The sequence below is a fragment of the Neoarius graeffei genome, chromosome 14, assembly GCF_027579695.1.
Source record: "Neoarius graeffei isolate fNeoGra1 chromosome 14, fNeoGra1.pri, whole genome shotgun sequence".
NCBI classification, from domain to species: domain Eukaryota; kingdom Metazoa; phylum Chordata; class Actinopteri; order Siluriformes; family Ariidae; genus Neoarius; species Neoarius graeffei.
The window spans coordinates 4692201-4719934 of record NC_083582.1 but is presented as its reverse complement, the minus strand read 5'-3'; the positions used below and the strand labels follow the sequence as shown (position 1 = coordinate 4719934).

Sequence of the window (27734 nt, the reverse complement as noted above, 5' to 3'; positions counted from 1 at the left end):
CATGTTTTATGTTTAGGCGGAAGTGACGCCAACAGAGGGCTATTCTGATGTGAGTAGGGGGTAGGATTTGGGGAAATAACGCCATCTACAGGTTTGGAATGCTTATGAATGTGATTGAAAACGCAGATGTTCGGTTATGTGTGGAAGGGATTTTTTTCGAAGACGAGGTGGTGTGGATAAAACATTTTTATAAACAGAGGGGGGGGGGAAATGTTCGGTTTTAAAAATACCCGGCTACATGTGTACATGGCCTCAGACACCAAACATGTCTTCGCAAGTTTATTTATTTTGGATTAGAGGGAAGAAATTGTTTTGATCTACCGCTTTACGTTTTAGATAAATAGCTACTGAAGCAGTTTCGTAGGCAAGCTTAAATTAAGTTCATCGCAAAATGTAAACGAAACAACGAAAAAAATGTGTAAAATCCCGATTTCATCTTCTCTCTTTACACTTCTTCTGTATTCCTTGCGGATGTTATTAATCTAAGGATTAGCGCAGCGGAGCGTAGGAATCCAAGCTCGTCTGAAGCTGTGGAAATGAACTCTGAAGCGTGCAAACCGCGTGATAAAACTACCATAAAATTATTTTCTCTCTTTAGTTTGAGATGTGTCTTCCTTGTAGATTTTGCAGACTTAACTACTGAAATCCAAAAGCCTGAACCTTATGCCTCAGCACTTTACACACACCTCACCTTTATCTTTATTATTATTAGTAGTAGTATGTAAATATTTCATCGTGCATCAGTTATAAACAGCATAGGCAGAATGTTAACCCGGACCTGCTGCCACTGTCGAGTTGCGTTTCTTGGTTATAATCTCGTGCTTCCATTTTTTTTTTCTGAGATAGCAAAGCGATCTATGCTAATCTGGTGGCTTCAGTAGGAAGGAGCTTTGCTAGCACGTTTGCTAACCCAGTGGTTTCAGCAGTAGTAGCCTTGATTCGCCTCAATGATCTTCTGCTCCAGCCTCTTCTTCAGCTCTGAAACCATCGCTGAGCTGATGTTTCCCTCTCTCTTCTTAATTGGTTGATCTTCTGTATCTGTGCTACTGATGGATCTCTCGCTCGAGCTCTGGGAGCTTAAGGATCCTGAGATGGTCGGCACAGCACCTTGATGCTTGCTCATCCTGGGTTTGTTATTTGGTGGAGGTGGAGGCAGAACTGGTGCACACGGTGGTGGAGGTTTGGACCATGATCTGTCTGTCTTCTTGTTGCTCTCCACATCGTGACTAGTGAGGAACTTGTCAGGATTTTGCGAGTTTCCGAACGTGAAGTTCCATTGCTGGGGTTCTCCACGTCTGCGGCGGATGACACGGCGGGATGGCCCAATCCTGTTGGACTTTGTGTTGCGCAGGTACATTGCCGTGGAGATCACCACTGTGACCATCACCATCACGCTAATGATTCCAGCTGCCACACCCAAAGCTTTCACTGGATTATCTCTGCTCTGCATTAAAAAAGCCGCCACGGGGCCCGAGAGCTGATTCTGGAAAAGATCAGAGACTTTCTGCATTTTTCATGTACATATAAAATTACATATTGAATTAAAGGTTGATTTTTTTTGGTTACTCTTACTGCTTCAGTGATGTCAAGCTGGACGACAGCAGTGGCCATGAATGAAGGAGAACCTCGATCTCGTGCCTGGACCACCACTGACCACTTGCAATCCTGCTGTCTGGTGATGTTATGCACCATCTCCATGGACTTGATGAACGGCTTTAGCTTGATCTCACCTGTGCTGGTATTGATGTCAAAAACGTTCTCCGGCTCGGCCTTCATGATGGAGTACTCGATGACGTTGTTGGGTTCCTCAGCATCATCATCCACCGCCTGAATACAGGGAAGCATTTAGAAGAAAAAAAAACTGCAAAGCTATGGCATGAATGCTAACATCATTTATAATCGTCAGTCTTAAAACTATATTTAATTGCACTGCACTTTCAGTTCTGTGTTGAAGGTTCTGTGATGGCTCAGAAGGTTCTATGTCATTAACCATAGTTTCATTGTAGGTATTTGACCTCACACCCTCCAACGATAATGGGAACCCATAGTCAGGTTCACCACTGGGTTCAGGAACCTTACAGCTTATGTTCAGTTAGTTTAGCATCTGCATAAAGTCTCAGATCAACACTCAGCAAAGTGCAGACCTCTATCTTCACAGGAGCTCCGAGGATCATGGTCTTCTCCAGGATGTTCTCGTTAAACTCTGGAGAATGATCGTTCTGATCTAGAACTGTGACAAAGACCTCGGTCAGGCTGTACTTCCCCTCGCTGTCTTCTGCCTTCACATAGAAATTATACTTTGACTTCACCTCCGCATCCAGAGATGCCCATGGCTGAGTGTAGATGATCCCTGAGGTGGGGTGGATGAGGAACCTGTGGAACACATGGTCAAAATCACTTGATTAACCATGTTTATGCTCAGAGGGATGCATGTCAGTCAGGAGATTCATCGACTGGTACACTTTTACAAAATTTAGAACCCTTAATGGTTCTTTGCTTCTTCATAAGGTCCTACAGCAGTGTTCTTTATCAAAAAGAGACCCAGTTTAGAAGCTAAGAACCATTAATTATCCATTGAACAGTTAAACAACCCTTGAAGAGCCTGTATGTATTAACTGCTTATGTGTCCAAGGCAACCTAGGGGGCCCACCAGCCAGACAAAGTGATAAGGGGGAAATTATATAAAATTCAAGAAATAATAACAATTGTACTGAAATAATTGTAAAGTCCTATTAAGGTGTTAATTAGATGGAGTCCTGGGAGGGACATGAGAGGAAAAAAAAGATGTACTTTTGCAAGATTTTGCAAAAACGTTATGCAAGATCTCGCAAAGTTTTTCATTTAGATCAACATACTTCCAGGTCAGTTTGGCAACAGGGAAACATGGGGATTTATGCACCTTCTACATTTCCAAAACCGTGCATACAGACCTCTAAATAGAGTTTATGCAACTTTAAAACTTGCCAGCTTTACAGTTTCTGATTGTTTTATCAGCACAAGCTGTAGTATATTCAAAATTACACTGCATTATCACATTTGCAGTATTTGTGTGACCAATAACATCATCTCTTGCTAAAGGGTATGCATGTGATGTCAGCATATGCAGAGCTCACTGTAGTTACACCCACTGAGTGGCAGAATACCTCACTTACGGAATGACAGAATTAGCGTTCAGTTCAAATGCTGTGAAAAGACATCTCTAAAATGGACTTAATGTCTTTAAATTTGAAGCCGATCTCAAAATTCTGTGAACCTCTCCCACAGGTGTGTGTGCTCTATTGTTGTGGTTTGTTGCTGAACTGACCAAGTAGTACACTGACCTAAAGGAAAAACCTCCAGGGGTCCATTATAATGCATGTACCGTGAGTTGGCCTAGTGGTCAGTGTGCCTGCCTTTCGACTGGAAGATTGTGAGTTCTACTCATGGTTGGGTCATACCAAAGACCATCGTAAAAATGGTACCTACTGCCATCTGGCGAGGCGCTGCAATACAGATGTGAGTAGAAAGTCAAACTCTCGTGGTTACCAGCAGACCCACCCCCCACTGTAACCTGAGCTATGGAATAGGCGAGAGGTAGAGGGCTGTAGAAATGAAGATCGTCTTTGCCCAATGTACCTTAAGGACCTGGTTAGTACTTGGATGGGAGGCTCCCTGGGAAGACCAGGTCCTGCCACAGGAAAGACTTTGACTTTTTTTAACAAGATACATTTCCAAATGTGTCCATGTGCTTGAGGATGTATCTTGCATTGCCAATTGCAAACTGCTCCAGGTAGAGGACATTTTCTGTCCTGAAATGTGTTAAAAGTCACCTGAGGTCCACAATGACGGAAGAGAAACTGAACACATTTGCATCACTTGCCATTGAAATAAAAAAACAAACAAAACGAAAACAAGGTCATGTTCATTAATTATGTTCACACTGAGGGACCACAACCAGCTTTACAAAACATGGAAATTGTAACCAACTTTAAGTACGTCGGAGCATGCATTGCATCATCACTGGAAGATTTCCATCAAACATGTGGAACAACTTTTGGAGACTGACTACCATTTGGAAGTCCAACAAAATCTCATTACAGCTCAGGCTTTGACTGTTTGACTCCCTGATACTTTCCAATCTCCTTTATGGGGCAGAATCATGGACACTCAATCAGGCCATGAAGAATCAAGTGAACTTGTTTGCCACCAGCTGTTATCGTACTATGTTAAACATCAAGCGAACTGATAGACTCACCAACGAATATGTGACCCCTCACCGAATCCAGGGACACATGTCGGCCGAAACGAATCCGAGATAATTGCAAAAGAAGCATTTTTTTTTTCGAAATTTGTGATTTTTGTTTTTTTTCCATCATGTACAAGTTGAGATCTTGAAGAATGCAATCAGTATTTCAGATAATAGATTGTTTTGTTGGAAAAGCATAAATTTTTTGTTGCAAATTGTCTCATTTTTGTCAGGACTGTAGCCTGCTGGGGGGTGTGGGTAAATTACCATATGGGCCATTCACATGATAATTTAAGTCTTTTGGGGTTTTTTTTTCACGAATCAGCTGTATGATACGAGCTGAGCACATGGCTACTTAGCTGCATACAGGCTTGTAATTTCACTATGGAATGAGTTACTAAACAGAGCGCAGAGGAGCTGAAACACCGCGAAGCAAACAGACGCACGGTATTTACATCGGAGATAACCATTTCTAGCAAAAAAAAACAACAACCTCGTTTTCCAGATTGAATGGAATACTTGAATGATCGGATGATACACGGACCGTTCTAGGATTACATTCCATCGGTGTGCAAGGCGACGTTTCTCTTTCTGATGGGGTGAGTTTATTAATCTAAGGCTGTGTGGTTATTTTTGCATGTAACGGAGAGTGTTGTGGTTTGGTTAAGCCTAGGTCACAACCGGACGTACAATTTTTTGGCCGTGCGATTTTTGGCGTTTCCCAAATCGCTTCGTTTTTTTTTTTTTCCTGGAGAAAGACGCGCGTTGGCCGTAAGTTTGTCTTGCAACCTGAAAAAAACGTAAGCGCCCGTAGAGTTTGTTTGACATGACAAAGAACCTCTGCGGCCGGTCTGTGGCTCGAAAATCAGCACATCACACGCGCGCTCTCGTGCTTTTCACACGCGCGCTCTCGTGCGTTTCATGTGCGCTCTCCGTGCGTTTCTTGCGTTTTTTGCATGTAGACCGGCCGTAGGAGCGCATACCGTACGGCCGGTTGTGACCGAGGCTTTACATGAAACTAGCGTTGTGTTAGTTGTGTCATCATCGTTCTACAGTGGTGCTTGAAAGTTTGTGAACCCTTTAGAATTTTCTATATTTCTGCATGAATATGACCAAAAACAACATCAGATTTTCACACAAGTCCTAAAAGTAGATAAAGAGAACCCAGTTAAACACATGAGACAAAAATATTATACTTGATCATTTATTTATTGAGCAAAATGATTCAATATTACATATCTGTGAGTGGCAAAAGTATGTGAATCTTCGCTTTCAGTATCTGGTGTGACCCCCTTATGCAGCAGTAACTGCAACTAAACGTTTGCGGTAACTGTTGATCAGTCCTGCACACCGGCTTGGAGGAATTTTAGCCCGTTCCTCCGTACAGAACAGCTTCAACTCTGGGATGTTGGTAGGTTTCCTCACATGAACTGCTCGCTTCAGGTCCTTCCACAACATTTCCATTGGATTAAGGTCAGGACTTTGACTTGGCCATTCCAAAACATTAACTTTATTCTTCTTTAACCATTCTTTGGTAGAACGACTTGTGTGCTTAGGGTCGTTGTCTTGCTGCATGACCCACCTTCTCTTGAGATTCAGTTCATGGACAGATGTCCTGACATTTTCCTTTAGAATTTGCTGGTATAATTCAGAATTCATTGTTCCATCAATGATGGTAAGCCATCCTGGCCCAGATGCAGCAAAACAGGCCCAAACCATGATACTACCACCACCATGTTTCACAGATAGGATAAGGATCTTATGCTGGAATGCAGTGTTTTCCTTTCTCCAAACATAACGCTTCTCTTTTAAACCAGAAAGTTCTATTTTGGTCTCATCCGTCCACAAAACATTTTTCCAATAGTCTTCTGGCTTGTCCATGTGATCTTTAGCAAACTGCAGACGAGCAGCAATGTTCTTTTTAGAGAGCAGTGGCTTTCTCCTTGCAACCCTGCCATGCACACCATTGTTGTTCAGTGTTATCCTGATGGTGGACTCATGAACATTAACATTAGCCAATGTGAGAGAGGCCTTCAGTTGCTTGGAAGTTCACCTGGGGTCCTTTGTGACCTCGCCGACTGTTTCACGCCTTGTTCTTGGAGTGATCTTTGTTGGTCAACCACTCCTGGGGAGGGGAACAATAGTCTTGAATTTCCTCCATTTGTACACAATCTGTCTGATTGTGGATTTATGGAGTCCAAACTCTTTAGAGATGGTTTTGTAACCTTTTCCAGCCTGATGAGCATCAACAACGCTTTTTCTGAGGTCCTCAGAAATCTCCTTAGTTCGTGCCATGATACACTTCCACAAACATGTGTTGTGAAGATCAGACTTTGATAGATCCCTGTTCTTTAAATAAAACAGGGTGCCCACTCACACCTGATTGTCATCCCATTGATTTGAAAACACCTGACTCTAATTTCACCTTCAAATTAACTACTAATCCTAGAGGTTCACATACTTTTGCCACTCACAGATATGCAATACTGGATCACTTTCCTCAATAAATAAATGATCAAGTATAATATTTTTGTCTCATTTGTTTAACTGGGTTCTCTTTATCTACTTTTAACACTTGTGTGAAAATCTGATGAAGTTTTAGGTCATATTTATGCAGAAATATAGAAAATTCTAAAGGGTTCACAAACTTTCAAGCACCACTGTATCTTTCTTTCTTATGGTGTGAGTAATTTTTCAACCACAAAACGTTAAAGTATACTTTAGGACTTATTTTTGTACTTCATAATTGTGTTGGGCATACTTTGCATGGAAGGAAAATTGACGTGGTGATCTTTGTTTACATGAAAGTAGCATCGTGCTAGCTCATAGGGGGTAGGGCTTTCCTTAATGTCATGCAAATGAGCACCATTATGTGCCCGCCCTACACCCAGAGTAGCTGAGATGGAAAACTTTGAGGGCGATTTTCTCCCTTTCCTGTTTTAAGAAGTATACACTTTCAAAAGGCCACACATTCTTCAAATATTGTCAGATCTCCACATGGAAGGCATCATTGGAAAGCTTAGAAACTGTACTTTCTGAATCTGTCAATAACTCAAAATGCCCCGGGCAGACGTGTGTCCCTGGATTCTGTTTTCTGACACATATATCCTGGCCACCACCAAAAAGAGAAAGCTTGCAGAAATACTTACGGTACAGGAAGACAGTTACGCACCCTTGGACACTGGTTTAGAAGACCAACCATACATCACTATGCTTTATACACAACAACACAAGGCCGTAATAGGAGAGGAAGACCTCAACTAACCTACGTCAAAAACATGCAAAAAATCACCAGCCTCAGCATAGATGAAACGTATCGTCGTGTGACAGACAGAGATGACTGGAGAAGCAACGTAGTTGAGAGATTTGACCCACAAGCTCCTGACTAGGAAGGAAGGAAGGAAGGAAGGAAGGAAGGAAGGTCATTGAAATGAATTCACTGCTTCATTGGATTATGACGATGTTATTGAGGACTTTACCCCCATCCAGATTCTGGAGAAAGGACATCTGCATAAACATGAGTAGCCTATGCTGTACATTGAATACTAAAGTGTGCACATCAACCAGTTCATACAAGATAATTATCAGACAGTGTTTACAATCCATGAAAACATCCCTCAACCTGGTGTGTGAGGTCTGAAAAAGACAATCCGCCTGGTGGTGTGACCTTTGCAAAATGACCGTGTAAACGATTCTACCTTTGAGAAGAAGGTGTCATTTAAACCATTAAAAGATATTCAATGTACACACAATGACCTTCATTTCATAACAGAAATCTGGCCGTACAGTCATTTCCACATAAAGCTACGCATTCATCAATGTGGACGTGCAGAAAGTAAACATGTCCAATCTGATCAGCTATATCTGATTAAAGTTTTTGAAATTGTGTTTTCCCCCCTCCCCGACATTAATCCAGTTAAGTGCTTAATAATTTCACCTCAGTCTCCAAATTCATTTTAAACCCTGCACAAACTCAGTGACATTCCCTGAGCCTTGATGAGCTGCTGCTCAGCTGGTGAGAATTAACGAGGCGCCTCAAACCTGTGAGCTTTCACACGTCTCTCATTGCACCTTCAGCGCCAGGTGGAGAGTGAGGCATACATTAACGGGTTTTTACATTTTCCACACACTTCCTGCTCCCATCAGCATCTCTGTCTCTTTCTCTCTTACCTGCAGCTGTCACATCACATCACGTGCTAATTAGACCCTGACTCACACTGCGAGGCTATTTTTACTCGTCCAATCGGATTACAGGATTATCTCTCAGCTTCAGTGTTGTCTGATTAAAGCCATGCCTGTGTCACTCCAGACTCACTACACAGGGCACTTCTCTCTGACCTCTATATAGTGTGTGATTTAGGACATGCCTATAGTTCTACAGAGGTCCATTATGGTCAACTCGGGGACATTTTCAATAAACTAGAGATCGATAATAGTCTTCTATAGGACAGTGTCTAGTCAGAAAAAAACCTACAGTCAATTAGGGGAAACAAAGTCAGCTAGGGGGGCGGCACGGTGGTGTAGTGGTTAGCACTGTCGCCTCACAGCAAGAAGGTCCGGGTTCGAGCCCCGTGGCCGGCGAGGGCCTTTCTCTGTGGAGTTTGCATGTTCTCCCCGTGTCCGCGTGGGTTTCCTCCGGGTGCTCCGGTTTCCCCCACAGTCCAAAGCAGGTTAGGTTAACTGGTGACTCTAAATTGACTGTAGGTGTGAATGTGAGTGTGAATGGTTGTCTGTGTCTATGTGTCAGCCCTGTGATGACCTGGCGACTTGTCCAGGGTGTACCCCGCCTTTCGCCCGTAGTCAGCTGGGATAGGCTCCAGCTTGCCTGCGACCCTGTAGGAGAGGATAAAGTGGCTAGAGATAATGGATGGATGGATGGATGGATGGATGGATGGATGGATGGAAGTCAGCTAGGGGACACTTAAGTGTTCAAGGGGAAATACACTCATATAGGAATAACTTGTAGTTAGGGGACGGTAAGAGAGAGCTGGGGGATACTAATATTCAGCTTATAGTCAGGTAGGGGACATTTACACTTACAGTTAGGTCCATATATATTTGGACACTGACAAATTTTGTTTTTTTACCTGTTTACTGAAACATATTCAAGTTATAGTTATATACTGAACATGAGCATAAAGTCCAGACTTTCAGCTTTCGTTTGAGGGTATCCACATTAAAATTGGATGAAGGGTTTAGGAGTTTCAGCTCCTTAATATGTGCCACCCTGTTTTTAAAGGGACCAAAAGTAATTGGACAATTGACTCAAAGGCTATTTCATGGGCAGGTGTGGGCAATTCCTTCGTTATGTCATTCTCAATTAAGCAGATAAAAGGCCTGGAGTTGATTTGAGGTGTGGTGCTTGCATTTGGAAGATTTTGCTGTGAAGAAAACATGCGGTCAAAGGAGCTCTCCATGCAGGGGAAACAAGCCACCCTTAAGCTGCGAAAACAGAAAAAAAACATCCGAGAAATTGCTACAATATTAGGAGTGGCAAAATCTACAGTTTGGTACATCCTGAGAAAGAAAGAAAGCACTGGTGAACTCATCAATGCAAAAAGACCTGGACGCCCACAGAAGACAACAGTGGTGGATGATCGCAGAATAATTTCCATGGTGAAGAGAACCCCCTTCACAACAGCCAACCAAGTGAACAACACTCTCCAGGAGGTAGGCATATCAATATCCAAATCTACCATAAAGAGAAGACTGCATGAAAGTAAATACAGAGGGTTCACTGCACGGTGCAAGCCATTCATAAGCCTCAAGAATAAAAAGGCTAGATTGGACTTTGCTAAAAAACATCTAAAAAAGCCAGCACAGTTCTGGAAGAACATTCTTTGGACAGATGGCGGCCGCGAGGCTTGCCACAGTACAAACAGTGTTCCTGTCAGTCTGTCTTATGTCCGCGTTATTTGTTTGTAAAGTGTCGTGTGTCATCCGTTATACCCGGGCTGAACTACTACACCTCACTTCTTCCTGTTACTCTGACTTGGACCCACTGTCATCCCAACTAGAGGAGAAACTTCGGGATTTGAACATCGCAAGGCGCTCAACACCACAGCTGCCGCCCTAACAAGGGCGCCGCTCAGGCACCTGTGCCAGGTTCAGGAGACGCCCGTACCGACCACCGCTCCCGGCCCTCCTGCTATCCAATGTCAGATCTCTTCGTCACAAAATGGATGAACTGCAACTCATGATACAAACCAACAAGGACTACAGTGACTGCTCCGCCATCTGCTTGACAGAGACCTGGCTTGATCATTCAGTTCCTGATCAAGTGGTAACACCTCCAGGTTTCACGTTATACCATGCTGACAGATCACCTGAACTGTCGCACAAGTCAAAAGGTGGTGGTGTCTGCATAATGATCAATGAACGCTGGTGCACTAACTCCACAGAACTCTCACATGCATGTTCCCCTCACCTGGAATACCTAACTGTGAAATGTAGACCATCATTTCTCCCACGGGAATTTGCATCAGTTATTATCATCTGTGTTTACATCTCACCTGAGGCTAACGCTATCACCACCACAGCCGAGTTAGCCAACTATATCTCCTCAGTGGAAAGTAAACATCTGGACGCAGCAGTTATTGTCCTAGGGGACTCCAGACTAACCTCTCATCTGAGCTCCCGGGTTACCATCAGCAGGTTACCTGCCCAAGCAGAGGAAGCAACACGCTGGACCACTGCTATACCACCATCAAAGAGGCTTACCGTGCTTTTCCGAGAGCTCCGCTGGGAAAGTCCGACCATGCAATGCTGCTGCTAATCCCTCAGTACAGACAGAAAGTTAAGTTCTCCAAAACACCGACCAGGCCAACTAGGTGCTGGTCCTCGGAGGCAATTGAAAAACTTTGGGGTTGTTTTGCGTGCACAGACTGGGAAGTTTTCCATGCTGCAGGCAACCTCCACAACGTCACCGACGTGGTGACATCATACAGCGCATACTGCGTGGACTTATGCATACCGTTCAAAAAATGAAACACTATAATAATAACAAACCATGGTTCAGCAAGGACATAAAAGAACTAAGGAGAGAGAAGAACTCTGCATATCTGTCAGGAAATAATGAACAATATAAGAGTGCCAAATACAAACTCAGAGCAGCAATCAGGAGGGCAAAATCCAACTATGCCTCCAAACTAGAAAAACAAATCACCACCACTGACATACGCTCCATCTGGAAAAAACTTCAAAACATGACAAACTACAAAAAGAAACCCTCCACCATACCGGACACTGACAACCAGCTCCCAGACAACCTCAACCACTTCTACAGAAGATTTGAGCAGGCCCCAACTCCACCACCATCTCCCCCCGATCCTCTCCCTCCCCCTCCATTCACCATCCAGGAGGAGGAGGTGAGGAGCATTTTCAGGGGACTGAAGAGAAATAAAGCTGCTGGCCCCGACAACATTAGTCATGCTGTTCTCCACCAATGTGCTGGAGAACTGGCTGGGGTCTTCACCAATATCTTTAACACCTCACTCTGCCAAAGCTCAGTACCAAAGTGTTTCAAAGAATCCATCATCATCCCAGTTCCTAAAACCAACACCATCTCTTGCCTCAATGACTACAGACCCATTGCCTTGACATCAGCAGCGATGAAGTCATTTGAGCGCATCATTCTCAAACATCTAAAAACTGTCACTTCACCCCTCATGGACTCACATCAATTTGCTTATACAGCTAACCGATCAGTCGAGGACACTGTAAACCTGGCAATTCACCACATACTGAACCATCTGGAGTCTGCCAACACATACGCACGCATACTATTCATGGATTTCAGCTCTGCCTTTAATACCATAAAACCAGCCATACTGCTTGACACATTACTGGATATGAAAATCAACCCATGCATCTGCTACTGGATCCACAGCTTCCTTCACAACAGGCAACAGAGGGTGAAAATCAGCAACAACATATCTTCCCCTCTGTCCCTCAGTACAGGCGCTCCACAAGGTTGCATTCTTTCTCCATGGCTTTTCTCCCTTTATACTAACCAGCTCAAAACACACCATAGATCTGTCAATATGTACAAATATGCAGACGATACAACCATCATAGGATTCATCACCAACAACCAAGAATCTGAATACCGTGCACAGATCAACCAAGCAGTGACCTGGTGCACAGACCATAGCCTACTACTTAACACATCAAAAACAAAAGAGTTCATTGTCGACTTTAGACGCCAGCCATCTCCCAAAACTCCTGTGTACATTCAAGGTGAACCCACCTCCATCACTGACTCATTCAAACTCCTCGGCACTCATATCAGCAATGATCTCAAATGGAAAATAAATGCAGACCATATCTATAAAAAAGCTCAGCAAAGACTCTTCCACCTCCAACAGCTCAAGAAATTCAGAGTGAAACCTCATCTCCTGGTCCGTTTCTACACAGCCATTGTTGAAAGCATTCTCACCTCATCCATCACAGTCTGGTTCAGTAGTCTTGACACACTCTCCCGGAAGAAATTGCAGCGCATAATCAATAGAGCCTCAAAAATCATTGGCTCTCCCCTTCCATCCTTGGAACCACTACATTACAAAAGAACAGTATGCAGAGCCCACAAAATCGTCTCAGACCCCACTCACCCTGCACACTATGCATTTCAGCTTCTGCCCTCTGGAAGGCGCTACAGGTCAATTGCCACCAAAACAACATGCTTCAAAAATAGTTTTATCCCTACTGCCATACAACTTCTGAACTCTTGCAGATAAACATTGATCATGGACTGAAAATTGTTTGATGTTGGAATTGTCTGTGTCTATCTGTATGTATATATGTGTCTTATATATGTTTTAGTTTATGTCCCTAGTCTTTATGTTATATGTTGGAACCTGTACCATGCCGTACTGGAAAAAAATTCCACCTGCTTGCAGTGTGGTCATTAAAGAATCATTCATTCATTTATTCATTCATTCATTCATGAAACCAAGATCAACCTCTACCAGAATGATGGAAAGAAAAAAGTATGGCGAAGGCGTGGTCCAGCTCATGATCCAAAGCATACCACATCATCTGTAAAACACGGCGGAGGCAGTGTGATGGCTTGGGCATGCATGGCTGCCAGTGGCACTGGGTCACTAGTGTTTATTGATGATGTGAGACAGGACAGAAGCAGCCGGATGAATTCTGAGGTATTCAGAGACATACTGTGTGCTCAAATCCAGCCAAACTGATTGGTCGGCGTTTCATAATACAGATGGACAATGACCCAAAACATAAAGCCAAAGCAACCCAGGAGTTTATTAAAGCAAAGAAGTGGAATATTCTTGAATGGCCAAGTCAGTCACCTGATCTCAACCCAATTGAGCAGCATTTCACTTGTTAAAGACTAAACTTCAGACAGAAAGGCCCACAAACAAACAACAACTGAAAACCGCTGCAGTAAAGGCCTGGCAGAGCATTAAAAAGGAGGAAACGCAGCGTCTGGTGATGTCCATGAGTTCAAGACTTCAGGCAGTCATTGCCAACAAAGGCTTTTCAACCAAGTATTAGAAATGAACATTTTATTTACAATTATTGAATTTGTCCAATTACTTCTGAGCCCCTGAAATGAAGGGATTGTGTTTAAAAAATGCTTTAGTTCCTCACATTTTTATGCAATCATTTTGTTCAACCCACTGAATTAAAGCTGAAAGTCTGAACTTCAACTGCATCTGAATTGTTTTGTTCACAATTCATTGTGGTGATGTACAGAACCAAAATTAGAAAAATGTTGTCTCTGTCCAAATATTTATGGACCTAACTGTAGTTAAGGGACACAGTCATCTAGGGGATGTTTACAGTTAGATAAGGGACACTTATCATCAGCAAGGGAGCACTTAGTCCAGAAGGGACAACTTACGATTACTTGTGGTCAGTTGGGGATGATTCCAGTTAGCTAGAGGATGTTTACAGTCATCTAGGGGACATTTGTAATCAGCTAGGGGTCACCAATTGTCAGCTAGGAGACACACTCAGCTCGAGGAGACTTGTACAGATGATAATATTCCACACTTTGTCCTGTCAGTTCTGTCAGATTTAATGTGCAGAGCTGTATATGTGGGTATTAGCAGGGTGTCATTATATTTGTATAGGACTCACAGATCAGCTCCTGAGCCGTACATGGAGTATTTCACTTCTCCCCAAAGCCCCGAGTCGGGATCCGATGCCTGGAAGATAAAAATATTCATCATCACAATAAACAAGGAGAAAGAGCTTTTAGTCAATACTGTAAACTAGGCTAATGTGTACAAACGCCTGTCCAGTCTCGACTATTTGTTCTCTAAAGTCCAATCTCCATTGCCAAATCTCTCTGGTCCAATCTCTACTGTCTAATTTAGTTGTTTGTTGTTCTATCTATGCTGCCTAATCTCCACTGTCTAATTCCAAGTGTCTAATCTAGACTCTTATCTCTATCCAGTCTCTACTGCCTAATTTCTACTGTCCAGTCTCTACTGCCTAATGTCAACTGTCCAATGTCTACTACCTAATTTCTATTGGCCAGTCTCTACTATCTAATCTCTACTGTCTATTCTTTGGTAGTGGAGTCCAACCTCCACTACCAAATATCTATGATCCAATCATGCTGTCTAATGTCTACTGTCAAATCTACACTGTATTATCTCTTGTCTAATTTCTACTGCTCAATCTCTACTCTCTAATTTGTAATGTCTAATCTCTACTGTCTACTCTTGCTGTCTTATCTGTACAGTCTAGACTGTCTAATATCCATATCCAATTTTGACCGTCTAATTCCTGCTGTCATATCTCTACTGTCCAATCTGTACTGCCTAATTTCTACTGTCCAGTCTCTACTGTCTATTCTCTAATGTCCAATCTCCACTGCCAAATATCTATGGTCCAATCATGCCATCTAATCTCTACTGTCAAATCTACACTATATTATCTCTTATCTAATTTCTACTGCCCAATCTCTACTCTCTAATGTCTAATCTCTACTGTGTACTCCCACTGTCTTATCTGTACAATCTAGACTGTCTAATATCCACATCCAATTTTGATTGTCTAATTCCTGCTGTCATGTCTCTATTGTCTAATCCAGATTGTAATCTCTGCTGTCCAATCCTGATTATCTCATCTCTACCACCTAATCTCTGCTGTCTAATCTATAAAAAGTCAGCTAGAGGGCCCTGAAAGAATGTGAGCCGTGTATCAGATGATTAAACGCCTGTGTCTGATTGATTGATGAGGTTTTCACTGTATCCCACTGTATTCCATGTCATCACAAAACTGCAGTGTCACATTGTTCATCGAAAGAAAAACCTGTATTTAATATGACAAGTCTTTAAGTGTTTAACTTTATACATTAAAGCCTGCCGTGTATTTTTACTATTTACAGCCTCGTGTCTGGCATCAGCTGTAACGAATACAGAGTCATCATTAGAGCCTGACTCATCAACACGATGACGCAGCTGGACTGGAAGTGAAGGCCCTCCTGGCAAGACTTAATTAACATCACTTTCTTAATCACTTTCCTTAAGACGAGACTCAAATCTGGACATTTTCCATGAGTTAATGTGAGAGAAGCTCATCATTTCCCAAATCCAGAGTTTAACTCCAAGAAAAAAAGAAGTCAAAAATTAAAACGTAATACAATAAAGAGTGTGATGTTGTGGCTTTATTTCTGAGATCTTATTGTTTTATCTGCTTGAGAAATCGTTATCTGGAAAAAAAATCACATTCAGGTCAAGTTGCTGAAACCTTTTTTGTGCTGCGATGGATTTAATTGTAACAGTAACCTCTTCACTTTCAGGAAAAAAGATTGCACAAATCACCACATGCTCTACATGTGTTTAAAGAAATAAAAATGAATGAGAATTAATTAGAAACATAAACAGGACTAGATTTGAGCATTATTGTGTTTTCTCTCGCCAAGGATCGGTACCTTGCTGTGATGGGAGGGTTTGAATGACCCACTGATCCAGAGATCAATGCCGTCTGGAGCCTTAGCTCCTGGTTGGGCCATCCTTGGCAGTCCAGATATAACACCTCTGAATTCCCAATCATCTCAGGTGCCGTGGATTTGGAGTTCAGAAGTGCCAAGTATGCTGGGATTATGGATTTCACAACCACCTTTCCAGGATAATCAAATTAATATGAATGGATCCACAAAGTTTTTGTCCATTATCTGATGGAAGAATATTCTTGGGAATGGGGAACTGCAATGCCATTGGCACCTTGTTACTGAGACTGTGTCCTGAATTCAATCTTACTATCATGAACACACTGTTCAGACAAAAACAACATGCACCCAATATCAAAACATTGGCACATCATTGTCAGAACCAGAGACAGAACCTCAGCATGAAGGCCATGAGGAACGTGAATGATGGCTGGACCAATCACTGTCTTCTTGTTTCACAACTCCAATACCATGTCAAACCTAAACCTAAAACACATGCAAATCATGCCATGGAAACAATTCAGCATCAATGATCCCAGTTCTCAGTGGAATGTGCTGAAAGTTGCAGTTCTTGAAGCAACAGTAAAAGAGTTTCTCACTCACTCACTACCCATTTTAACATCGTCTTACACCACAGGTGTGTCAGATGATGCATGGCTTGAGTGTAGCATCCTTCTCCAATACTTTCAATCCAGGGCATCCTCAGCAATGAGGCCACACTCCCTTAAATCCTGTGCCACGAACTCTTTCCAGGTTTTGCCCCTCTTTATTGCACCTTCCACTTGGTGTAATTCTTGGCCGTGATTCTTGCAGTCGTGGTGGAACTGCGCCGCACATGGCCAAACTACCACAAACACCTATACCTGAGGTCAGCATCCAGATCCAGGAGACCAAGCCTCAGACAAAGACTGCTGGAGCTGACCCCATCCTCAGGCTTTACATGACACATCCACCACAGCATAGCTCTTTCATTCCTCTCTAGACACCCAACATCCTCTTCTCCTCAGAGGCCAGCATTTGCTTGCATACAACAAAGTACTCTTCACACAGGAACTGTCAATTTTGTTTGGGTATGCCAAATGTTGCCACCAGGATTGGTTTGACAAAAACAACCAAGAAATACAACAGCTCATTGCATGGAAACAGAGCACATGAAGTCTGGGAAAATCACAGACAATCCAAGGACAAGGACAGAAGATACAGGAGGGTAAATGCAAATGCACAAGCAAAGATCAGAGTCATACAGAACGAGTGATGCAAAAATAAAGAAATTTGATTATAAGCCAACAGACACCAACTTCATGAATTCTTCCAATCAATGGTAATAATGGTTAGAGAAGCAAGTTTGGGACTAAAAGGTCACTGGTTCATTTCCCTGGACCAGTAGGACTGGCTGAATTGCCCTTGAGCAAGGCACCTAATCCCCCAATTGTTCTGGCAAGAGTGGTGGCAAAAAACTGATGTACTTATCAGTTCAGGTGGTGCCTGGCCAAAACTATAAAAAAAAAATTTCCAATCAACCAAGGAGATCTACAGTCCTGTGCCTAACTCCACTGTGTCTCTGAAGATCTCAGAGGGTATCCTCCTTAACATGGATGATGAAATCCTTAAAAAAGATGGGCAGAGCATTTACAAACTCTTCTAAATGGACCATCTGAAGCTGACCCAAATGTTCTTCAGTGTGTCCCACTACTACCTTTGAGGCCCACAATGGATCAACCACCATCACATTAGGAAGTCTCATCTCATCTCATTATCTCTAGCTGCTTTATCCTTCTACAGGGTCGCAGGCAAGCTGGAGCCTATCCCAGCTGACTATGGGCGAAAGGCGGGGTACACCCTGGACAAGTCGCCAGGTCATCACAGGGCTGACACATAGACACAGACAACCATTCACACTCACATTCACACCTACGCTCAATTTAGAGTCACCAGTTAACCTAACCTGCATGTCTTTGGACTGTGGGGGAAACCGGAGCACCCGGAGGAAACCCACGTGGACATGGGGAGAACATGCAAACTCCGCACAGAAAGGCCCTCGCCGGCCACGTGGCTCAAACCCAGACCTTCTTGCTGTGAGGCGACAGCGCTAACCACTACACCACCATGCCGCCCTACATTAGGAAGTTATAAAAGCAAAATCTGCAATGAAGACAAACAAGGCCCCGGATCTGGATAACATCCCAGCAGAACTCTGGAAACACAGTGGACCAGCTCTAGCAACCAAACACCATGGCAATGCTGTTCCCGCACTGTCACCAAAGAATTTACAGTCACTTTCAGACACCTTTGCAGATGCTTACAAAACCTTCAACGTGAATGTGGCCAAGTTGAAGATCTTAGCCTGACCACCTTTGGGGAAAGTCTAGAACCATCAGACATCAAAATTCAGTTGAAAAAATTGTAACCATCCCTTACCTCAGAAGCATCTTCAACATTCATGCAAATGCCAACTATGAAATTTCCAACCAACAGAAAAGTGCTCACGGCGCATATAGAAAACTTGGCAGGAATTTTCTGCAACATGGCCAGGCAGTGGAAACCAAAATTATGGTTGTTGTCAGCACACTGCTATACAGTTGTGAAACATGGACTCCATATTGACAAAACATCAAGAACCTTGAAAGATTCCATCAAACAAAGCTCCAGTCAATCCTAGGCATCAGCTGGAAGTATAGAGTCACCAACATTCAAGTCCTTCAACATGGCAATCAACTGAGTATTGAAGCTACCACCAAATGTGCCATTGGAGAACCCATTGCCGAAAGGTTAGAGAAGCAGCTTTGGGACCAAAAGGTCGCTGGTTTGATTCCCTGGACCAGTAGGAATGGCTGAACTGCCCTTGAGCAAGTCACCGAACCCCCAACTGCTCCCCAGGCTGCTCTGGGTGTGCTGTATGTCACTCTGGAGAAGAGAGTCTGCTAAATGCCTGTAATGTAATGTTATCAACTTTGATGGACAGAACATGTCTTCCAGATGAAGAATGAAAGGCTCACCAAGCAAATTTTGGTGACAAGAAGAAGGGGTGGTCAAAGAAAAAGTACAAGGACCAGCTCAAGGCTGTCGTCCAGAAATTTGACATTCAACCGTCCAACTGGGAAAAATTTGTTAATGATCAGCCAATACGGAGAAGAATTTACCACCAGGGAATTAAGAAATTTGAGACCAAATGTAGATCAGACACAGAAGCTAAATGTAAAGCATGCAAGAAGCGACAAGATCGAAACAGCAATCTGAATATCACTGGGAAACTTCTGCACTGTCTGTGGAGGGATATGGCTTTCAAGGATAGGGCTTCGAAGTGAACAAAATAGAAAACATCCTGGATTTCTTCTCAACGACAAGAATTACTGATGACTCTGTTTTGTAAGAATCTTGAAATATCACCATCAGGGATTGTGAACCAGAAATATGCTCCACCCCCACCACAACAGACAACTGTGATCGGCTAAATGCTACCACTCCGAAAGCATTTGCTTTCCCCTGGGAATTGTGGATGATTTATTTTTAAGGTTTTTTTTTTTTTAAATCTCAAAACCACCACCAGTACCATTATAGTAAATATTTTCATAGGTAACTCTTACCTCTAACAAATACAAAACAAAGAAAAAAATAATAAATTTATAATAAAATAATGTGACGTTTATACAGTTCAAATATCTGAAATTCATATTCGAATAATTTTAACTTCCATGCTCCATACATTAGGTTGCTATATTACAAATTTCACCTATTCCTGCCAGATCCATTATGTTGTTCTGTAACCAGTTTTGTAAATGATAATGACACACCTTACATCGATAACGCTAGTAAATATTGTTTGCAAATTATTTTTCTATTATATATAATTGTATTAAGCTTTTTAATAAATTTTCTTCTCATATCATATATTGTGTGTGAACAAAGTTGAATTGAAATAATGTAATTTGCTGAAATGCTAAAACAAGGTTCAGGTTAATAACGTCTTTCACTAGCGTCTGTTTAAAGTTTATTAGCATTAATGTGTATTTTCGACTGAGATAAACGCAAGTCTTTGGGGTTAATTTACATTTACAAACAAGATACTGCATTATATTAAGAAGAAAAAAAATTGTTCCATCTGTTAAAGGTGCTCTAAAGATCAATCTGAGTCCATAGGGGGCAGTTACTTTTGGTGCGCTAGTGCTTATAACAGGAAGCTAGAAGTGAATGGCGTCGCACTCACAGTGACGGACACGACGGTGGAGCCTCCAGGTGAGTTCTCCGGGACCCTGGCGATGTAAAACTCTGAGGAAAACCTGGGAACGTTGTCGTTTACGTCCAAGAGATGGATTATGATGTCTGCTGTGGCACTGAAGCGCTCTGGGGTGTCAATTTCAACCGCTAACAGCTGACAAAAAAAAATGCAATCAATCAATCAATCAATCAATCAATCAATCAATCAATCAATCAATCAAATAATTGGTAAATTGCTGTGGTATAAGAGGAATAAAACACTGTGTGTCATGCTGTTATAGGAAAATAATCAGCGTCAGGGTGCTAACAGTAACTCTGCTTCATCGCACCACTCTGGCGTTGATTATTTTTCCAATAACAGCACAACACACACACTGTTTTTATTCCTCATGTAAAAACTTCCCGACTTCTATTTGTCTTTAAAATCCAGAGGTGTGTTAACACAATCTCAGTTTTAATTTTTTTCCTACCTTGAACGTTAAAAACGAGTGTTTCTCGTAGTCGATGGCACTCGAGTTCTCTACGATGATGGTGACTTGGGCTTCATTGAGGACAGTTTGAGGGACGACACGGAGAACTCGCCCAGGTCCAACAAGCCTGAGTCTGAACTTAGCGTTCGCTCCCTGACGGAAAGAAAAACAAACGTTAAAGAAACAGTTCCTCAGGAAAAAAAAGAAATTCCTCGTACATGTTATAATCTTGAATCTGGAGTTGTGAACTGATGAGCATTAACACTGTAAGCGAAGACATGCCTTCCTTCACTCGGCTTTTTATTTCATATTCATGACGAGGTCTGAACACACTCACATCATGTTATAATGCATTCACAATCAAGGCGCTACCCGCTTCAAAATAATTTATGAAAATGCCTCACACTTAGTGATATCATGCAATATTTATGGAATAATGTAATATGAATTTGATTATTTTCCTATAACAGCACAACCCCAAGTGTTTTATTCCTCTTACACCACAGTAATTTATCAAAATTATACATTTTAATTCAATAAAGAATGACATGCATAAATGTCCCTGAGCGTGTAATGCACACTCGGCATGTAACGATTCTCCCAATTTACGATTTGATTTCATTCACAATATTTTTGAAAAATATTTGAAAATTTTATGACCAAGAAAAATGCTCCATTTATTTTCCTATTCTTTATCGACTTAAATATTCATTTTGTTAAATTGAAAAAAAGCCATTTGTTTCATTTTCTTAATAACCAACAATAATTATTTCCCCATATTTGTAAAGTTTGAAGTAAAATACAATAGTGTATTAACTAAATGTTGCTTTTATTAAAAATGAAAACGTTAAAGTGAATTTAATGTCCCTAATCCCCACCTTTTTCCTTGTACAAAGCAACAATCATTATGTTGATTGACCATTTGTGTTTTCAAACCATAGCTGATCCAAAAGGCCATAAATTGATGGAAAATCAATAAGATCAGCCGATTTTCACAGAATCTGCTGAGACTGATCCGGAAGATCCCAAAGAGATGCGTGACGTCACACGTGTAACAATTCAGGTATCAATTTCGTTCCCGTGCGCAGCAGTAGTGAGACCAGTCTCAACATGGAATAACATTTTGGAGAGAATTCTGATCGTGATTGGGATTCTTATACACTACCGTTCAAAAGTTTGGGGTCACCCAGACAATTTTGTGTTTTCCATGAAAAGTCACACTTTTATTTCCCACCATAAGTTGTAAAATGAATAGAAAATATAGTCGAGACATTTTTCTGGCCATTTTGAGCATTTAATCGACCCCACAAATGTGATGCTCCAGAAACTCAATCTGCTCAAAGGAAGGTCAGTTTTATAGCTTCTCTAAAGAGCTCAACTGTTTTCAGCTGTGCTAACATGATTGTACAAGGGTTTTCTAATCATCCATTAGCCTTCTGAGGCAATGAGCAAACACATTGTACCATTAGAACACTGGAGTGAGAGTTGCTGGAAATGGGCCTCTATACACCTATGGAGATATTGCACCAAAAACCAGACATTTGCAGCTAGAATAGTCATTTGCCACATTAGCAATATATAGAGTGGATTTCTGATTAGTTTAAAGTGACCTTCATTGAGAACAGTGCTTTTCTTTCAAAAATAAGGACATTTCAAAGTGACCCCAAACTTTTGAACGGTAGTGTATGTCGGATGAAGGGTCAGATGATTATCAAGGATATTCCGGAGTAAATGGTTATCTTTTCGAGCCCCCAGGACGAGAAACTGCCAGTTCACGACAGTCCCGCTCAGCACTGATAGCGCACCACCAGCCAAAGAGAATCGGAAACACAGACTGGTTTGTGGATTTTTATTCTAAGCTGGCTGCTGCAAAATATCGGGAAAATATTTACATGTACCTCAATAAATGCAGAAATATAATCTTTAAAACGTACACTTATTCAGTGTAATTACTGAAAGAAAATATGAAGCGGGTGATATGGTAATAGGGGAAATCGACCAACTGTCCAAATTTCAGATCAAATGTAATTTATGAAATCAATGGGTTTGTTTTTTGCTCCAGTAATTCCCACGTGGTCGTTCTGGTGATGATGAACACTTGATGAATCAGATTTATTATTAGTAGGCGAGACGAAATCTGCCTGCTTTGTTTGTGCAAACCTCACCTACTGTCATTTTAGATTGGTGTCATTTCTCGGAAATTTGTGAACCGATGTTCTATTGGATATGGATTTGAACATCCAAACACAACACAGCACTTTCACATTGTTATTTTTTTTGTAAGATTCCAACAACAATATCTAATTTCAGCAAGTAAACAAGCAGAGTCTGACGAACCAAAATGACCCAGATAACCGCAGTTCTACACGTGACTCATGTGAGATTAGCCCTGAGGCAAGGCTGCCTTTTCCGGGATCCAGACGCCACGATTTACCAATAGTTTTGTGCTTAATAATAAAATAATTTATATTATTTTCCCCCCTTCCTCCTTCTTTCTTAATTCATTTTGGTTGTTACAAATGATACAGTATATATTCATTTTAAGGCATTACAATCAGGCATTACATTCACTTTAATCACAAATCAGCCTTTTCCTAATAAACTTTCATGAACGTTTGTTCTGCCTTTATTTTCTTCTCTTTGCTTTATCTTTCAGCAGTCTGTAAAAAGACAGAGAGCTCTGCCCATCCATCCATTATCTGTAGCCGCTTTATCCTGTTCTACAGGGTCACAGGCAAGCTGGAGCCTATCCCAGCTGACTACGGGCGAAAGGCGGGGTACACCCTGGACAAGTCGCCAGGTCATCACAGGGCTGACACATAGACACAGACAACCATTCACACTCACATTCACACCTACGCTCAATTTAGAGTCACCAGTTAACCTAACCTGCATGTCTTTGGACTGTGGGGGAAACCGGAGCACCCGGAGGAAACCCACGCGGACACGGGGAGAACATGCAAACTCCGCACAGAAAGGCCCTCGCCGGCCACGGGGCTCGAACTCGGACCTTCTTGCTGTGAGGCAACAGCGCTAATCACTACACCACCGTGCTGCCCACGGAGAGCTCTGATTTCTTCTTAAATCTATGTGCACACAATTGCACAGCAGCTCTTTCACATTTTGAATCTGTGTGTGTGTGTTTTCGCAGCATTAGAGCTGTGTTACTTCCGCCTACAGTGAAGTCATTAGCATTCCCGCTAAAGTACGTTATTGCGCCCTCTGCTGTCTAAACACAATTACAGCTACAAACAATTAAGAGATTACACAGCATGAAAATCACAATTCATTTTTTTAATTTCATTGATTCATGATAAATTTGTATCGCAATTTATCTTCACACGATATATTGTTACGTGCCTAATTCACACCGTTATACAGGATTATATAGTAGAACATGATGTGGAAATAGTAATTGAAGTCTCCCGAGTTCACTGCATTCGACTAGAAGTTGTAGCTCAATTTTCACACTCTGACCAATAAAATTAAATAAATAAATAAATAAATAAATAAATAAATAAAACACGCCCCCCTCAACTCAGAAATCCTACTTGGAAATTCAGGATGGTTTTCTCAACCCTGAGTCCAGCAAGGGACATCAAGTCAACATGGCCGCTCACACCATCAGCAGGAAACACTTCTGACCTTTGAGTTGGACTGTAGATACACGCATTGGCTTCAGATCAATTAACATACAGGCATGTTTACTTGTTAGTTCTCTCACACTGACTCTACAGTTCACTGTTCTGAGGTAAATACTGTATGCGGTCTTCACAGTTAGCTTGTGAGCTTATTGCTAATAAAAGACAAACATGGAGGCGTCTGTGGAATGCACAGAGTTTGAAAATGATGTAATTCCTACTTCAGAGGCAAGTTGTATTTAGTTTGCTCTGGAGATCTCTTCAGTATTACGCCTGTTTAGTTCGGAGTGATCTGCCAGCTGTGATTACAAAACCATAAACCTAAAACATGGCAGGAGACAGTGGGTCAGCAAAGATAACGCTGCGTGTTTGGTTTTATTTCGTTCCCCATGTTGGTGTAAAGTGAGTATCGTACAGTGTTGGGCACGCTACTTTCAAAAAGTAATTAGTTATAGTTACTTTTCCCAAACAGTAACTGAGTTAGTAACAGAGTTACTTTGTCATAAAAGTAACTAATTACCAGGGAAAGTAATTATTCCATTAAATTTTGTGTTCCCCCTCACCCCCCATGTAATCATAATAAAAGTGAGGGCAGCACGGTGGTGTAGTGGTTAGCGCTGTCGCCTCACAGCAAGAAGGTCCGGGTTCGAGCCCCGGGGCCGGCGAGGGCCTTTCTGTGCGGAGTTTGCATGTTCTCCCCGTGTCCGCGTGGGTTTCCTCCGGGTGCTCCGGTTTCCCCCACAGTCCAAAGACATGCAGGTTAGGTTAACTGGTGACTCTAAATTGACCGTAGGTGTGAATGTGAGTGTGAATGGTTGTCTGTGTCTATGTGTCAGCCCTGTGATGACCTGGCGACTTGTCCAGGGTGTACCCCGCCTTTCGCCCGTAGTCAGCTGGGATAGGATCCAGCTTGCCTGTGACCCTGTAGAAGGATAAAGCGGCTAGAGATAATGAGATGAGATAATAAAAGTGAATGTTAAATGTGTTTAATGACTGAAATGGACACTTAACAGAACCAATTAATAACGTTATCTACACTATATTAATATTTTTGTGGGACAATGTGAGATAAGACATCTATCAAATTTAATGTATTTTTGTAGTTATTAAAATTATGTTACTAATTACTGGCCACTGATGAGGACAAACGCTTTGTTCCTCGACATAATGTGCATTGCATGTACACATTTTTGCCTTTTATTTCAAGTAATGAAAAGTAATGGCTGTATTTCCAGTGTGAAAGCGCAGTGCTGGGCTGACCGCTCGCCATCGCTGGGTCTTCTGATTGAAAGAGCGCGCAGTAGTGCAGTAGGCGGAGCCTACCTACGTATGCTGTCCAAATCTACTCTGATTGGCTTACTGTGCCGTTGTCTCGCATCTCCCCGCCCCACACTAAAGCAGAACGAGCAGCGTGCCAGATGAAAACAGCTTTAATAAAGTAAGGCGTAGTATTTTATTGTAAGTAACGGGAACGGCGTTATAACGATGTAAAAAGTAATTAGTTAGATTACTCGTTACTAAAAAAAGTAACGCCGTTAGTAATGTGGTTTATTTCTAACGCCGTTATTCCCATCACTGGTATCGTAGTGTATATACACTTCACTATGCAGCTACAGGTCACACAGTTCATAGCTTATGATTTTAAAGCATATAAAAAGTTCTTTCTGTGGATTTCTGTCAAGTTTTTGCTGCACAGCTGTACACGAGTGATGAAAAAGACGACCCGAACTCAGCACTGACTTGTCCAGGGTGGACTGAGAAGCTTGTGAAAGTGAAACTGAATGACGTCCGACAAAGTGCTCGGAGATTAGACTTCTGCCATGGAGTAAACATGATTTCTATTATTTACAGAACTCACTGCCTCAAATCTGCACTACGCTGTTTTCTCTTTTTCCTACTTCTTCTCCACTTCCTGCCTGCAGCTGAGGTGTGAATTTTGTCGCTGTCTTCAGCACTGCCATTTCGTGATAATTACATTTTTCTACCACCTCCTGAGGATTCATACAGAAAGCTGCGTTTTATGGATAATTATATACAGCATACAGCTTCTAATTCACACGATATAATCCTCATTTAAATGATGGAATTAACTGAGCAGCTCTCATTGTATGCATGTGAGATAATGAACAGATGGCATCTGTATGTTTAAAGCGTTTCATCAACAGCAGGTATAATTATAGAAGTTATCAGAAGAAGAAGAATCGTTATACAAGATTGACATGTACAGGGAGAATTATGCAACAGGCTGTTAAATAAAGATTAAACGTTCATAATGTATGGTGAATAAAAGCAGGCTGAGTGCTGAGCCTTGAGGAACACCATGGAGCAGGCTGAAACAGTTCGATCTCAGAGCAAAACTTGCTCTTATCATCACTAAAAGATCTGAACCAGGTGAGGACACATTATCATTAATATTATTTTTAAAATGTTTGATTCAGAAAGTGTTTTCATGAATTAAAAAAGTCTCATTAAAATGTTAGTCAGAAAAGTCCCAAAACACCTCATCGCTTTATGGGTTAAATATTTATTTAAAAAAAAAAAACTCATTCATTTACATGATGAATAGTTTTTTTAAGCCAAAGTTGCATTAATTTGAGTTAAAAAAATGCATTTAAAAATCTCATTAATTTATGTTAAAAAGTTGCTCGTGTTTTTTTTTTTTTAAGTAAAGTCTCATTAATTTACATTTAAGAAGGTTATTATTATTTAAAAACAAAAACTGTGTGTTAAATTATTTTTCTAGAAATGTAATCATCTCGGTTTAGGTGTTTGCTGTGTAATATTTCCTCCAGCTGTTACTGAATAACCTCACGCCAATTATAGGATTTTAAAGCGTCTGTATGTTACCTGGTCAGAATCATTGACGGTGATCTTCAGCCCTCTCAGGATTTCTCCCTCAGGAGGATGTTCACACATCGTCAGCTCAAACCTGTCCTGTTTGCCGATCTCACCGTAAAACGTGGGCGGATGGTTGTTCAGATCCACCACACGGATGGTCACCACCGTCACGGCTGAGTCCAGCAGCTCGTTCTCAGGCCCCACCTCCGAGGCCTTATGTCAAAAAATATTAAACATTTTTGTTATTACTGAAAAAAACGCTGTATTTGTAGCCGACCGTGACGGATTCACAACAACGATGTGCCTCCGAGTACCTTAACTTTCAGCTCGTATAACTCATTTTTCAGCTGGACAGGATATGACATCAGAATGACGGAACCGCTCGAGCTGTTGATGCTGAAGGAGCCGTCACTTCCTGT

General features: G+C 41.8%; 1 protein-coding gene across 1 annotated transcript in view; it reads right to left on the bottom strand.

Annotated features, from left to right (window-relative positions):
• Positions 1-919: 919 nt before the first annotated feature.
• The window catches only part of LOC132898654 (cadherin-related family member 1), a 50762-nt gene continuing 23947 nt past the window's right edge, over positions 920-27734 (bottom strand). Inside the window, exons 10-17 of the mRNA XM_060940371.1 lie at positions 27630-27730; positions 27325-27528; positions 20837-20989; positions 20356-20520; positions 14330-14397; positions 2145-2373; positions 1573-1827; positions 920-1483 (exon numbers count right to left, since the gene is read on the bottom strand). Of these exons, the coding sequence (XP_060796354.1) occupies positions 920-1483; positions 1573-1827; positions 2145-2373; positions 14330-14397; positions 20356-20520; positions 20837-20989; positions 27325-27528; positions 27630-27730 (1739 nt within the window). The remainder of the gene's footprint in view (positions 1484-1572; positions 1828-2144; positions 2374-14329; positions 14398-20355; positions 20521-20836; positions 20990-27324; positions 27529-27629; positions 27731-27734) is intronic.